We start from the raw sequence: 14,761 nt of genomic DNA on the forward strand, positions 1-14,761 counted from the left end.
TCAATCACCTTGCATATGTTTGCTTACTGTACATACGATGTTCTGGATGTTTCTCAAGACACCAAATTGTTACAACACAATTAAACAAGTTCATTCATACTTCTAAGGGCTTATGAAATTCCGATTCAGAGGAAGCTGAATAGCATGTACGCACTGGGATGAGTCAACAAGGGAACTAACTTATTTAGCGACAACGCTAACTTTGTAATAGGATGTTCTAAAGATGAACACATGGACATTTTTTTTTTTGCAGTAGCAACACAAGGCTAGTAATAAGGATTGATATATGGTCTCCCTATACAAAACCCATGTATGTTTTATGCATTATCTGAGGCCTGGAAACACTGATAAAATATGACAAAATTCATACGAAGTCAATGATGGTCAATGCTTATTCTTAAATATTTACACAATAATTAAACATTGTAAATGGGGGCTATAGAAGCAATGGCAATTCAAAGAAGAATGTACAGTACATGTTTAATATTCTCTTTACAACGATATGACTTATTTAGACTAAGTGGATTCATATAATATACAGTATGTTCAATGCATGTTCATAATTAACCATATAAGGTGCGATATTCTTCCACCGATGGGTACAGTACACTACGGTACACATTAATTACCGTAATGCAGTGAAAAGAGGCACAAGCCAAACATCTTGAGAGCAAATGCCATGAATACTTTGACAATAATCATATGGGAATAGGACTTTACAGAGTAGTTTATACACAATAGTGGAAAAAATGAAATACATGAAATGTACATTAGAAGTCCTCTTCCTCCTAAAAGTGTCAGGGGAGGAAGCGAAGGATCTAAAGAGCGATTGATGTTGTTGTTGTTACAGCAGAATAGTCTCTCTCTTGCAAAATTGAAGAAGTTTCCTCAGTTCTCTATAAAACAACTGAACTTGGCAGAGGTTTCAGCAGGACGACACAGTCTGAATAAGTTTAAGACTTTAAGGAGTTTCAAGGTCAGAATACAATCAAGCACGTCTTCTAAAAGACTCAGTCTCGTGGTTAGAGCCTATAGTGTCTTTGTGAGATGACCTATGGGGGTCCGGTTTATCACGGCGGTCCAGTTTGGTTGCATCTCATTCAATGTTGTTCCCCCCAAACCGTCCCTCATTCACTCTCCTTCAACAGGCCTGCCACCTCTGGCCAGTGTGCGGTAGAGGTCCCGCTAGTTGTCTCTTTGTTGACTATAACCAGGGGAGGCTGGTGGAGGTAGAAATCGGAGGACGGGCTTAATGCACTTACTGCAATGTAAGTCAGCTATTATACAACGGGATGATCAAACCAAGCATTGTGATTGGCTGAGAAGCATTGTAGCCGTTGTGATGTCTACAATATCAGCACAGCTACCTCATTACTTTCACTTACAAGATGTATCCACAGTACTTACGCCGTAAACACTCTTGAGGATAGTGTAGCTTTTTTTTTTTTAAACGTGTTTTTCAATAATGACAACTTTGCTAGACAGATGGAAAGATTCTGACCATAATGTATCATTCATGTTTGTTTTTTGTCTTTCCTTATGCCGCTATGTTTGATCCCGTTCCTCGTTCCATTCCAGCCTGCCCGTCCTCTGATTTCTACCTCCACCAGCCTCACTTGGATCATAATTATCCAGCCCTGACAGATTTGTGTGAAAGAGAATGCACCAGGACATATGGGGATGGGACTACCTTATGCAGCCTCTGTGTCAGCAATGACTCCTCCTTGCAATGGCTATTAACTGAGACCACTGGAGGCCGGTGGAGGTATAAATCAGAGGACGGGCTCATTGTGATGCGTGGAACGGAATGAGGAATGGTATCTCCTTATTCCATTCCATGCATTGCAATGAGCCCGTCCTCTGATTTATACCTCCACCGGCCTCCCCTGACTGACACCACTGGATGAAACACATGCAGTAAAGGCACAGCAGGGGGCAGCAGAGAGGAGAGGTCAGCAGGGGTCAGCTGGTCACGTGAAGGGTTGTAAAATGTGGTAGCTAGTTAAAAAACGTAAAGTTTGCTGCTGAAGCAGAGGCAGAACAGGGTCAGAACAGAGTCAGGTCCAAGTGCTCAGTCATTCAGTCTTTGTTTCAATGTAGCTTAGCAGCAAAACAGAATGCCACCCATTCCACTACTAAGACTTGGAATTTGTAGTTCTCTGGAGCACATCCACTCCAAAGTTGGGGCAAGGGGGTTTGTAGTTCTCTGAGCTCACAGCAGATGGAGTTGTAGTCCCACTGTGCCAAGTCGTTATCCCCAGCTTGTCCCAGAAGTCAATAGAAAACTACACGGTCCATCATGCTTATCTGCTGTCCTGAGAGACGTCCCCCCAGGTGCTGTTCTCATTGTCGTCTGAGTCGGAGAGGGCTGCTGTACACATGTCACTGAAGATATCTAGAGGGACAGAGACAGAAGAGAGAGTTAAAGATGCCATCTCTCACATACAGAACACAGGGGAGGCTGGTAGAAGTAGAGCGGGCTTGTTGTAATGCACAGATGTGTTTGATACCTTTCCTTATTCCGTTCCATGCATTACAATGAGCTCATCCTCCGATTTCTACCTCCACCAGCCTCCCCTGATGGAACAGGGTTCGGGTAAATTCGAACGTCAATTCACTCAGTGAGAAATGTGAACTGAAATTCCCCAAATCATGAATTGGAAAAACTCCTCATGGGAAAACAATGAGTCATTCTCAGTTCATGATTTGCGTTTCAATGTACTTCTTGCATTGAGTGAATTAAGATTCTAATTGACCCCGTCCCTGACACGGAAGTTAAACCATCCACCATTATAACAGCCAAGCATCGGGCGTGAAAGAGAACAGGGGGCAAACTTGTAGGATTCAAACACTGCCAGTGTGTTTAGAGGGGGTGCATAGCCTGTCTTGCTGCGATGGAAAACATGATTGATCAAACATTGAGGGGGACATGATGATGAAACATCAGGGGAGGCTGGTGGTGGTAGAAATCGGAGGACGGGCTCATTGTAATGCATGGACTGGAATGAGGAATGGAATTAAAAACACCAAGTGTTTGATACCATTCCTCATTCTGTTCCATGCATTACAATGAGCCCGTCCTCTGATTTCCACTCCCACCACCAGCCTCCTCTCGGTGAAACAAAGAACATCAATATAAATAAAGGGTGCCTCTATTACACTCTGACTGGGAAAACATAACAGCAAACATTTGTAATACTGCTTCATACAGGGATTGGGGCTCTAGTAGAAAAGCTCTGAGGCGAAAATATGCCAGCTGCCCAAGCATGGAACCCTGTCCCCTAGCAGCCTAAACCGGCATCCCTCTTACTGGGTGGTAGCAAGAGAAGGAAGGCAGAGCTCCAACATGACAAGCAAGGCTGTGAAACTGAACACTTCAGGGCTGAATTCCAAATCAGCCTCTAGCCCCTACTCTCCAGTGGAGGCTGGTCAAGGTTGAAATCGGAGGTCGGGCTCGTAACGGAACGAGGAATGGTGGAATGGTGTCAAACGTGTGTGTGTGTTTGTGTGTGTGTGTTTGAAACCATTCCTCATTCCGTTCCGTGCATTACAATGAACCTATCCTCCGATTTTCTACTTCCACCAGCCTCAACTGTGACACAGATCTACAGGAGTGCCTCTATGGGCCGGCTTAGGGGTTGATTTGAAACGTAACCGTTGAGTTCAGAGAGAGGGGTGAATGAAAGCATGCTGCAATCAATGACATCATGCTTTGTGCTTGTTCATCTCACAGCCAAAAGCTCAGTGTCCCCCACCCTCCCCCCTCCTCCCTCCTCCCAACCAAGCACCCCAACCAGTTCCCCAGGCCCCGAGCTTCAAACTGCCGCGGTGAGGGTGAGTCAGTTCTACAAGTAGCAATGCCTTGCCATTACAGTACGTAGCAGGGTGTGGGGGGAGTGTGTGGTTGTTGGGACGGGGGGAGGGGGCAGAGGGGGGGGGGGGGTAGTCAGAAATACCAGAGTAACTGTTAGAATGACCTCCGTCTGCAGCCGCCTGGCCGAGGACACTGGGCGGAACCAGCCCAGTCTTCCGACTTATTAGGTTCTTGACTAGCCTAGAACATGAGAACACAGTTATAAGGTTTTGGACTAGCCCTAGAATGTTCTAGACTAGCCCTAGAATGTTTTAGACTAGCCCTATAAGGTTTTAGAATAGCACTAGAAGGTTTTAGAATAGCACTAGAAGGTTCCTGACTAGCCCCAGAAGGGATTAGACTAGCCCTAGAATGTTCTAGACTAGCCCTAGTAGGTTCTAGGCTAGCCCTAGACAGTTCTACTCTATACTAGCCCTAGAAGGTTCTAGACTAGCCCTATAAGGTTCTAGAAGGTTCTAGACTAGCACTAGAAGGTTCTACACCAGCCCCAGAAGGCTCTAGGCTAGCCCTGGAACATGAGAACACAGTTATAAGGTTTTAGACTAGCCATAGAAGGTTCTGGAGCCTAGAACATGAAAAGAGAACGCAGGTCTTGAAATATGTGGCTCTCTCTCTCACTCACAGCAGAGGAGAGAACCAATGATCAGAGGGGAGTTGGATTCTTGCCACAAGGGAGGGCTGGGGACTGGTAGGAGGGTGGTGTGGGGGGTGGGGGGGGGTTCTCACATATTTACATAGTATTTGATCCGGACTTTCTCTCTCTGATCTCCTCTGTCAACCGTTCCAAGTCCAAAGTTTCCTTTTTGTGAAGCCCATTCAGTGCTATGGACAGCTTGTGCATACACTGGTTCTTCTCCAGGGAGTTGGTTCGGTCCAAAGCTACTAAGCTCTACACAATACTGGTACTGCTATTCTTTAGCTCATTCTACCCAGAGCTCAGGGGAGGCTGGTGGAGGTAGAAATTGCAGTACGTGGAATGGATTGTGTTTGATACCATCCCTCAATCCGTTCCACGTATTACAACAAGCCCGGCCTCCGATTTCTACCTCCACCAGCCTCCCTTGCCAGAGCTCCTAGGCCTACAGGCTTCCTGTATATACAGTATTATAATCGGCCCAGCGGGCTGCTGTGTACTGTACACCCTAGCCTAGGACAAGGCCTCTGTCTGGCCTCAACATGTGGGCTCTCCGTGCCAAGACTATGGTACTGGAGCCTGCTGAGCTTAAGCCGAGGCATTAGCGTGGGTAGCGGGTTCACCAAACCGCCTCTGTTGCCCTTTGCTGTGCTACAGGCTGATGCTAATGCTAATGCTACGACAGGACTGAAGAGGAGTTGCTGGCCCAGTTTCCGATGTAAGCATGATGTCACCTGTGGGGACAGGGACCGTGGACGAGCCAACGTGTCGGGTACAGTACGGTACGCTAGGTGTGAAGTTCACACCTAACTTGGGCGAGGACAGGCGCTCCTGGGAGCAATGTGCTAACATCAATGCTAGTGTTGGGACTTATCATAAGCAGACGGTGAGCAATGATAGACAGACATACACAGGCACACACACACACACACACACACACACACACACAAGCACACATAAACGCGTGCAAGCACACATACACACACTCGTGCATACACATACACTCACACACTCACAAATGCTTGCATGCACCCATACATGAACGCTTGCAAGCACACACGCACACACACACACACACACACCACACCACACCACACGCACACGCACGCACACACACACACACACACACACACACACACTTTTGCCTAGTTCCAGAAAGTTCTGCACAGAACATATTGACTTCAGTCCACAGGAAAAAAAAGTAACTCAGAAATTCTTTATATCTCTCAAAGAGTGCTTAAAGAGAGGAGAGCTGGGAGAGAGAGGAGTGTGTGAGAGAGACATTTTAGTGCCGAAACCCAAAGATGCAAATGATTGAAGACGGTTTTAAAGGATGAAATATGCATGAGGTGGTGAAATATGAGCATAATTCAAAGCATTTTTAAGTGCAGCTTTAATCTAATAGGGTATTAGTCACCATGAAATGCACTGGAAAAGCTTGCGTGAAAACCAAAATACTCTCTCTCTCTCTCTCTCGCTCTTTTTCTCTCTCTCTCTCATCCCATCCCTCCTTCACTCGCAATGCTTTCGGTTTCTGTGGGCTGTTTCTGAGAGTGGCAATAAACCGCTCCTCTTTTGTAGAAAAGACAGGATGAATCGGGACGAGAGAGATTTATTATTCATTTAAAGCATTGTGTTTTTACTGCCTCTGTGATGAAGCTCTGGATCCACTCAACATTCTGTTTTAATATCCCGGAAGCTTCGTCACAATGACATTACAGTGAGTGAATGAACCGAGTTTGCTTTTAATCGTGATTCCTTTAGCGATTGGGTGAACAACAGTCTGGTTCTTATTACTGTCCTGCTAGTTCATTACAAGTCTTTATTATACACACACACACACACACACACACACACGCACGCACACACAGACAGACACACTCACTCTCTCTTAAATGGGAGAACTTCATCAGCTCATGAACGGAATGAGGAATGGCATCGATATACACACACGTGTTTGATGCCGTTCCTCATTCCGTTCCATGCATTACACTGATCCCGTCCTCCTATTTCTACCTCCACCAGCCTCCCCTGTAACGTATGATAAACAGAACTGGAACTACAGCAGAAGAACTGAACCACTCTGGGTCTTAACTATAATAGTCACATCTTGATTCTCTCAATGGAAGGAGTGAATTGGAAAGTTAATCTCTGAACAAAGTTGGTTTTGTTTAGTTTTTCTGGAAAAATACACATGAACTAAAATGTCAATAGTCCCAACCGTTGTGACCATTCTCTCTCTATGTCAATACTCTATGCTCAGCCAATAGGGGCAGCATCCATCGCTCACAGCCAATTGGGAGCCTGCTCTCATCACTCACCAGTGTCCATTCTCCGCCTCCTCCAGGAACTGGACCATGTCACCTGACTCCAGAGACAGGTCCTGGGCCGTCCTCGACTCGTACGTCAGCTGAACCCGGAAATGATCGTTGTCCCCCTGAAGAGTGGGGAAGGTAGAGGGGGGGGGGTTATAAAAGTGTGTGTGTGTGTGTGTGTGTGTGTGTGTGTGTGTGTGTGTGTGCCTGTGTGTGTGTGTCTCTGAGGAGGTAATGAGTGCTCTCCATTAAAAGCAGATATCCTCAGCTCTCGTATATCAGACAGATAGATTATAGCAGCTGTAGAAATCCTGCCTGCCTGGCTGAGCAGATACACACACACACACACACACACACACACACACACACACACACACACGAACACACACACACACGAACACGAACACGAACACACACACACACTTCACTAATCCCTGCTCCTTTTTGTCTCCTAAATGTCATGTCGTCAAGCTCAGTTAACGAGATCACTGATGGTGAGAAATAATAATTACCCGGGAAGGGGGTTTCTGTTCTGGTGGGATTTGGGAAGGATTTAGGAAGAAGGGAGCGAGGGGGATGAAGGAGAGAGAGAGAGAGAGAGAGAGAGAGAGAGGAGGATGAATCTAAACCCCGTCAGAAGTCGTTTAAGACAACTCACGTTCTTATTGCTGGTCTCGTCGTCTCCGTCGGAGGAGTTGGAGAGTTCCTCGGCGCTGGAGGGGATGGTCTCAAAGTCCTCTGTGTCCATGGAGGGGGGCTGCCTCTGGCTCCAGCCTGGGGGGGGGGGCACACACACAGGGGGGGGGGGGGAAGCTTTTAGTGGTCTGGCTGATGACAGGAATGGATCCAGATAGTGGATAGTGTAGTGCAGCAGTGCACAGTAGGGGAGGAGGTAGGAGTCAGGGGACGGGGCTTGTTGTAATGCATGGAATGGAATGAGGAATGGTATCAGACGTGTGTTTGATACCATTCCTCATTCCATTCCACACGTTGTGTTTGACACCGTTCCTCATTCCATTCCATGCGTTTGCAATGACTCCGTCCTCCGATTTCTACCTCCACCAGCCTCCCCTGTTACACAAACTCTACTTCTTTTCTTTTAAAGACAAGTCATTAGCCTGGGTCCAGATCTGAATGTGTTCGTTTAAGCCAGCTCCTCTTATGTTGTCATGCCAAACTTCAAGTTCCAAGTTTTGGATTAAAGAGCATTTAATGTGCAATTTGTACATTTGGTCCTCAGAGGAGTTGGTTAACGTACAGATCCAGAGCCAGGGTGATGAATCAGCAGCCATCATGACATCAGGGGAGGCTGGAGGAGGTAGAAATCGGAGGACGGGCTCATTGTAATGCGTGGAACGGAATGAGGAATGGTATCTGATGTGTTATCAATGATACCATCCTCCAGTTTCTACTCCACCAGCCTCCCCCGGATGAGTAGAAAACAGAAAAAACAAAGTCATACTTTTAAAGAAATGCGAATGTTGAAAATAACAGCAAGCCACAGAACTTTGAACCCAAACAACCCACTGAAGAAGGTTAAAACACCAAACACTCAACAACAAAATGAAAAAGAAAAAATCACCTCCCCAACAGAAAAAAACTAAAACTAAAACACCACAGAATGGGAAACCAAGGACATGAACAACTGTTGTTGTTGTTTTTGTTGTTGTTGTTGTTGTTAATATAATAATAATATAATATATGCCATTTAGCTGATGCTTTTATCCAAAGCGACTTACATTGCAGTGAGTGCATACATTTCAGTATATACGGTCCCAGCGGGAATCAAACCCACAACCTAAGCGTTGTTAGCGCCATGCTCTACCAACTGAGTTGTTGTTGTTGTTGTTGTTGTTGTTGTTGTGTGACTGTTCCTCTGGGTGGGGTTACCTGGTTGAGATGTGGATCTAGGCACAGCAGTGGCAGTGCTAGCAGCGATGTTGTTGTTGTTGTTGCCTTTACGCTTGCTGCTAGCCGGAATAGCATCGCGTAGCGTAGCTAGGAGGAAACAAGGTCTTTACACCTTTCTGTCATGGCTGCCATGGTAACAACACAGGCCCATCGATCCATGCACAGGCACAAATCAGTTCACAAGCCATCATCGCTCCGCGGGAACACAGACGCTCAGGGATCAGCGTGTTTGGAACAGGATGTGTGTGTGGGACTAATGCGCACACCATGCATCACATCACCATGTAACAGCACAGCAGGCAGGGCGCGCACACACACACACACACACACACACACACACATACAAAAAACCACACTTGCATGCTCACTCACACACACACACACACACATACACATACAAAAAAACACACTTGCATGCTCACTCACACACACACACACATACACACCCACATGTACAAAAAAACACACTTGCATGCTCACTCACACACACACAAATAGACACACACACACGTACAAAAAAACACACTTGCATGCTCACTCACTCACTCACACACACACACACACACATGTACAAAAAAACACACTTGCATGCTCACTCAAATGCTCACACAAATAGACACACACACACACACACACACACTGTATATGCACACATGCACATACGAATACACTTGCATGTGAAGGAATCTGAATCACAGGAATTGGTCCTGTGAATAGATTGAACTTTCATTCATATTATTTCTTCCACTTTGTTGTGACCAACTATGTTTTAAAATGTATGTAATTGAAGGTTTAAACGCATATCTCAGTTACGTCCCTTGGGGGGGGGGGGGGGGGGGCTCAGGGACAACTAATACTGGCTGTGTAATATGTTATTAAGTAGAGCCTTGTGCGTAGGAAGCCACTGGACTAAGTTCCATGAATTACTTATCTGTCCTCTCCCTGCATATGTTTTTAGAAGGTCTTTTCAGTAACTAATTAATGTAATTAAAGTTTTTGTCAGAGAGTCTTTGGGAGCTGTGGCTTCCAGTAGAGAATGATTCTATTTTCACCTGGAGTGTGTTGTTGCTCTGTCCTCGCAAGTTGTCCTTTCTGTTGATTTAATGTATATTATTAATATTGCTGTATTTAATTAACATTAACTGAGTACTGAATGAACGATAATTAATGAATAACAAATGATTCATTTGATTTATCCCAATTAATGTAACACTGGTCTCACATTCTTTATTTCGAGTGAAAAAGTGGATTCCTACACATGCGTGCGCGCGCTCTCTCTCTCACACACACACACACGCACACGCACACACACACACTACAGTACACCTTACCTCACTACACCAAAAATGCAAAAGCAGTTCCGCAAAACACAGCCCCCACCACAACCAGGCCCAACATGCAGAGCATTTTAACGCATACAGTAAAAACATCTCTCCAGTTGTATCTACCTTCATACCCGAACGGGGTGGGATCACTTCTGATCTCATGTCTCTTAGTTTTAACAGCAGCAGAGAGGGGACCTGTCAAAGGTTAAGGCAAGGCAAGTGCGGGGATTAGACGTGAAGGATGAGGAAGCTTATGGAGACAGTGAAAGATCATATCATTTCTTCTTCATCTCCTTCCTCTTCTTCTTCTCTACAGTGAGTGTTTGTTGTTCATCATTTAAACACTTGATTGTCCGGGAGTCATGAGGAAGAGAGAGAATAACAGCAGAGAGGAATTAAATAAATAATAGGTGTATCTCGTCTGTATTCAGACGGCAAATTGGAGTTGCGTTTCTGCTTTGAATGTCACCTCGACACTATTGCCACACATTCCAAATGTCAGCTTATCAAAATTCACATTTTATTACTGTGGTAATAAAAAAATGAAAAAAAAGGAAGCAAAAAAAAAAAAAAACGTCTATTGAATGTTGTTGGGCGCCTCTTTTCTTTTTCCTTTTTTTTTGTTTCGTTTTTCTGAGCAGCGCTGATTTTTATTCATGCATCTCATACATTTTCAAGAGAGCCGTAAATGGGAAATGGGAAGGACTTAGAAAATGGCCTTTTTTCTTTTTTTCACCCGAACTGACTCACTGACTCTCTCTCTTTCTCTCTCTCCTGTCACTCTCTCTCTCCTCTCTCTCTCTCTCTCTCTCTCTCTCTCTCTCTTTCTCTCTCTCCTATCACTCTCTCCTGTCTCTCTCTCTCTCTCTCTAATATCCTCCTTCTCTCTCTTCTCATATTAAAAGGGTTCACTCACTAACCGGTCCATACTGCCGCTTTTAAAGAGTGCAAGAATGACAGGAGAGAGAGAGAGAGAGAGTGAGAGAGAGAGAGTGAGAGAGTGACAGGAGAGAGAGAAACAGAGAGAGAGAGAGAGAGTGAGAGAGTGACAGGAGAGAGAGAAAGAGAGAGAGAGAGAGAGAGAGAGAGAGACAGGAGAGAGAAAGAGAGAGAGAGAGAAAGAGAGAGTGACAGGAGAGAGAGAAAGAGAGAGAGAGAGAGAGTGACAGGAGAGAGAGAAAGAGAGAGAGAGAGAGAGAGAGGAGAGAGAGAAAGAGAGAGAGAGAGAGAGAGAGAGAGAGAGAGTCTGCAAGCAATCAGGTACCTTTTGTGCGTCTGGTGGCAGAGGCAGAGATAGAGGAGGCAAAGGAGAAACGGCGCGTGACTTCTGGCTCCTTAGAGGGGGGGGGGGCTGAGGTAGAGAGCAGGGGGGGGGGGTTGTCAGTTAGGCCGGCAGAGAGGAAGAGAAGGAGGGAGGGAGGGAGGGATTGAGGGAAGAGCAGGAAAACCACAGACAGAGACATGTTTTTAATGACATGGCTATAGGAACTAATTGCTGTTGAGGATTGGCTCTCACATTGATTTCTGATAAAAAAAGACTGGGCAATAACGGCAACAGTTACAACGCACACACACACACACACACAGCTTCAGTGGATGCATCTGTCTGGGTGGTGGTGTGTGTGTGTGTGTGTGTGTGTGTTAGTGAGATGGAGCAGACAAGCAGGGTGACGGCGGGACTGAGGGATGAGCTGTGATTGGAGGAGACAGCAGGAAGTGCGGAATGATGGAGACAGTTGTGAGCGGCAGCGGCGATAGGTCGCTGGACGAGGGAACGCTAACAAGATGGAATCTATCGACAAGTCAAGTTCCGCCGTCGCGCGATATTGTTACCCCGTCCGTCCGTCCTTTCAGCCCACCCCACCCCAACCCCGACCCCCCGTCTCTACCCGGTGGACGTAGGAATCGGAGAACGAGCTCATTTGTAATTGCCATTCCTAATTCCGTTCCATGTATTACAATGAGCCCCGTCCTCCTATTTCTAACTCCACCAGCCTCCCCCTGTTGCCCTGTCACTTGTGAAAGGGACATAAAAAGACACTAGTTCTACTTGTCGTTGATACTCTGCGCTGAAAGAACGAAAAGGAAAGAAAGAAAGAAAGAAAGAAAGAAAGAAAGAAAGAAAGAAAGAAAGAGGTTTCTTCTTCTTTGGTTCGTTACGGTTTCGCACGCCTCGGGAGAGAAGCCAAACCGGTAAAACCTTGAATCAAACCCGTCCTCTTCCAAAAATGTTAATATGGTTTTAAATGTCAAGAACCTTGGAATATTACAGGGTGACATTTACCAAGGCAGTCTGTCTGAGAATTTAGCCTTCATCTCTTTTCACTGCCTAGACGTCAAGGTTGTTCCGTTTTCTCTCCCCCCCGAAACCCTAAATCCCTCTGTTCATTCAGCACTGGCTTTCGGCTGGTAGCTAGTGAAGCGACATATGTAGCTAGTGTAGCTGTAGCTCTCCGTGGAGAGAGAGAGAGGGAGAGAGAGAGAGAGAGAGAGAGAGAGAGAGAGAGAGAGGGGAAAGAGAAAGAGTGAGACAGAGGGAGAGAGAGAGAGAGAGAGAGGGGAAAGAGAAAGAGTGAGACAGAGAGAGAGAGAGAGAGAGAGAGAGAAAGAGGGGAGGGAGAGAGAGGGGGGGGGAGAGAGAAAGAGCGAGACAGAGTGAGAGAGAGAGAAAGAGGGGAGGGAGAGAGAGAGAGATAGAGAAAGGGAGGACAGAGAGAGCGAGAGGGATGAGAGAGAGAGAGAGAGATGGCCTGTATTTGTCTGTGTCGCCCTCCGGCACAGGGATACACATACAGAGAGATGGGGGGGGAGAGAGAGAGAGAGAGAGAGAGTGAGAGGAGAAAGAGAGAGGGGGGGGGGGAGAGGGGGAAGGGGGAGAGAGAGAGAGAGTAGAAAGAGAGAGGGGGGGAGGGGGAAGGGGGAGAGAGAGAGAGAGTAGAAAGAGAGAGAGAGGGGGGGAGGGGGAAGGGGGAGAGAGAGAGAGAGGGGGGGACAGAGAGAAAGAGAGAGAGGGGAGGGGGAGAGAGGACAGAGAGAGAGAGAGAGATGAGAGAGAGAGAGAGATGAGAGAGAGAAAGAGAGATGAGAGAGAGAGAGCAAGAGAGGACAGAGAGGACAGCAGCAGGCGAGAGAGAGATGAGGGATTGATACGAGAGAGTTGTTGTCCTGTCTTGGAGGTTAAATGAATAAAGTTATATTTGTCCTCCAACAGTGGCTGCTACACATCTCTCTCTCTCTCTCTCTCTCTCTCTCTCTCATCTTCTAGTCTCCAGTCTTCTCCTCTGTTCTGTCACCTGAGTCGGTCCGCCAGGGAGAGACAGCAGACCGGTTCTGTCTTTGCATCGGGACGTGAAATGACGAAAAATTTAGAAATTGAGAGATGGTTAAAAATAGAGAGAGGGAGTTGTTGGCAAGGCCTCCTCAGAGGTAGGGTCAAAGGTTAAGGGTAACAGTGGCAGTGGCTGATGATGATGATGATGTCATGGTAGCACAGGAAGGGGGTCAAGCGATGACGATGATGATGAGGACACGGCAAGCAATGACGTCACACGGATGATGTCACACGGATGATGTCACAGCGTTACCTGAGGGGAGGGACCTCCGATTGGACAGGCCCTGCAAGGTGAAGCGTTTTCTAGCGATAGCAGCTGAGTCAGAGTTACGGTTGGCATTGACAGAAGCATCGGCTAGGAGAGGCAGAGGGAGAGGGAGAGGGAGAGGGAGAAAAAAAAAGTATAACAATTAAAAAAAAAAAAAAAAAAAGAATTGTCTGCCAATGGCACCTGATCCTAGCATAGATTTTTGCTTATGATGACTGATGTATAGATGATTCACTTACTGTGAATCACCTATAAATGTACTTGAGCAACAAATGTACTTTGGATAAAAGTGTCTGCTAAATGTAAAAAAATATATATCTATATATATTTTGTAGGGGGAGGAGGAGGAGGGAGAGGAGGAAGAGGAGGATGAGAAGGAGGGAGGTTAGTAAGCAGGTCACAGAGTTACCCTAGAGATGAAGCTCAGTGTTGACCACTGACCATTGAATCAATACAGAGAGCACAATCCATTTATCCATCTCTCCTTTCATCACTCTATTCATCTCCCCTTTCATCACTCTCTATTCATCTACCATTCCTCTTTTATCAATCTCAACATCCATCCATCCATCCATCCATCCATCCTTCTGCCCATCTTGGAAATGTTCCTATTCATCAATCCATACCCCCAAGCATGGAGACTTTAACCCCTCATGAATATGGCTTCTAAGATCAAACCCAGGCCGACCGATTTCTGAAAACACACTTAACACGCACACACACACACACACGCACGCACACACACACACACACACACACAGAGACACACACAAACACACCTTCTGAAGCCTGTGTCCGTACGGACAAACCTGACCTGGTGGAGGTAGAAATCGGAGGACGGGCTCATTGAATGCATGGAACGGAATAAGGAATGGTATCAAACACAAACTCACCATTCCATGCATTATGATGTGCCCGTCCTCCGATTTCTACCTCCAAGAGCCTCCCCTGACCTACACTAAAGAACAACACAGGGGGAATCTTAATCTTAATCGTCTCCTTTCCTCTTCTCCTCATTTCTGACACTTACATTTTTTGACATTTAGCAGACGCCTTTATCCAAAGCGACTTACAACAAAGTACACTTGTCTAAAGTAAGTGAA

General features: G+C 46.1%; 1 protein-coding gene across 1 annotated transcript in view; it reads right to left on the bottom strand.

Annotated features, from left to right (window-relative positions):
• Positions 1–1,937: 1,937 nt before the first annotated feature.
• The window catches only part of mcf2l2 (MCF.2 cell line derived transforming sequence-like 2), a gene marked incomplete at its 5' end in the record, with an annotated part of 73,144 nt that continues 60,320 nt past the window's right edge, over positions 1,938–14,761 (bottom strand). The window contains 8 exons of the mRNA XM_083694769.1: positions 1,938–2,395; positions 3,957–4,054; positions 6,830–6,945; positions 7,482–7,597; positions 8,714–8,821; positions 10,183–10,254; positions 11,324–11,410; positions 13,644–13,745. Coding sequence (XP_083550895.1) covers positions 2,304–2,395; positions 3,957–4,054; positions 6,830–6,945; positions 7,482–7,597; positions 8,714–8,821; positions 10,183–10,254; positions 11,324–11,410; positions 13,644–13,745 — 791 coding nt within the window. The 3' untranslated portion in view covers positions 1,938–2,303. The remainder of the gene's footprint in view (positions 2,396–3,956; positions 4,055–6,829; positions 6,946–7,481; positions 7,598–8,713; positions 8,822–10,182; positions 10,255–11,323; positions 11,411–13,643; positions 13,746–14,761) is intronic.

This window comes from Argentina silus (genome assembly GCF_951799395.1).
Source record: "Argentina silus genome assembly, chromosome: X".
NCBI lineage: Eukaryota > Metazoa > Chordata > Actinopteri > Argentiniformes > Argentinidae > Argentina > Argentina silus.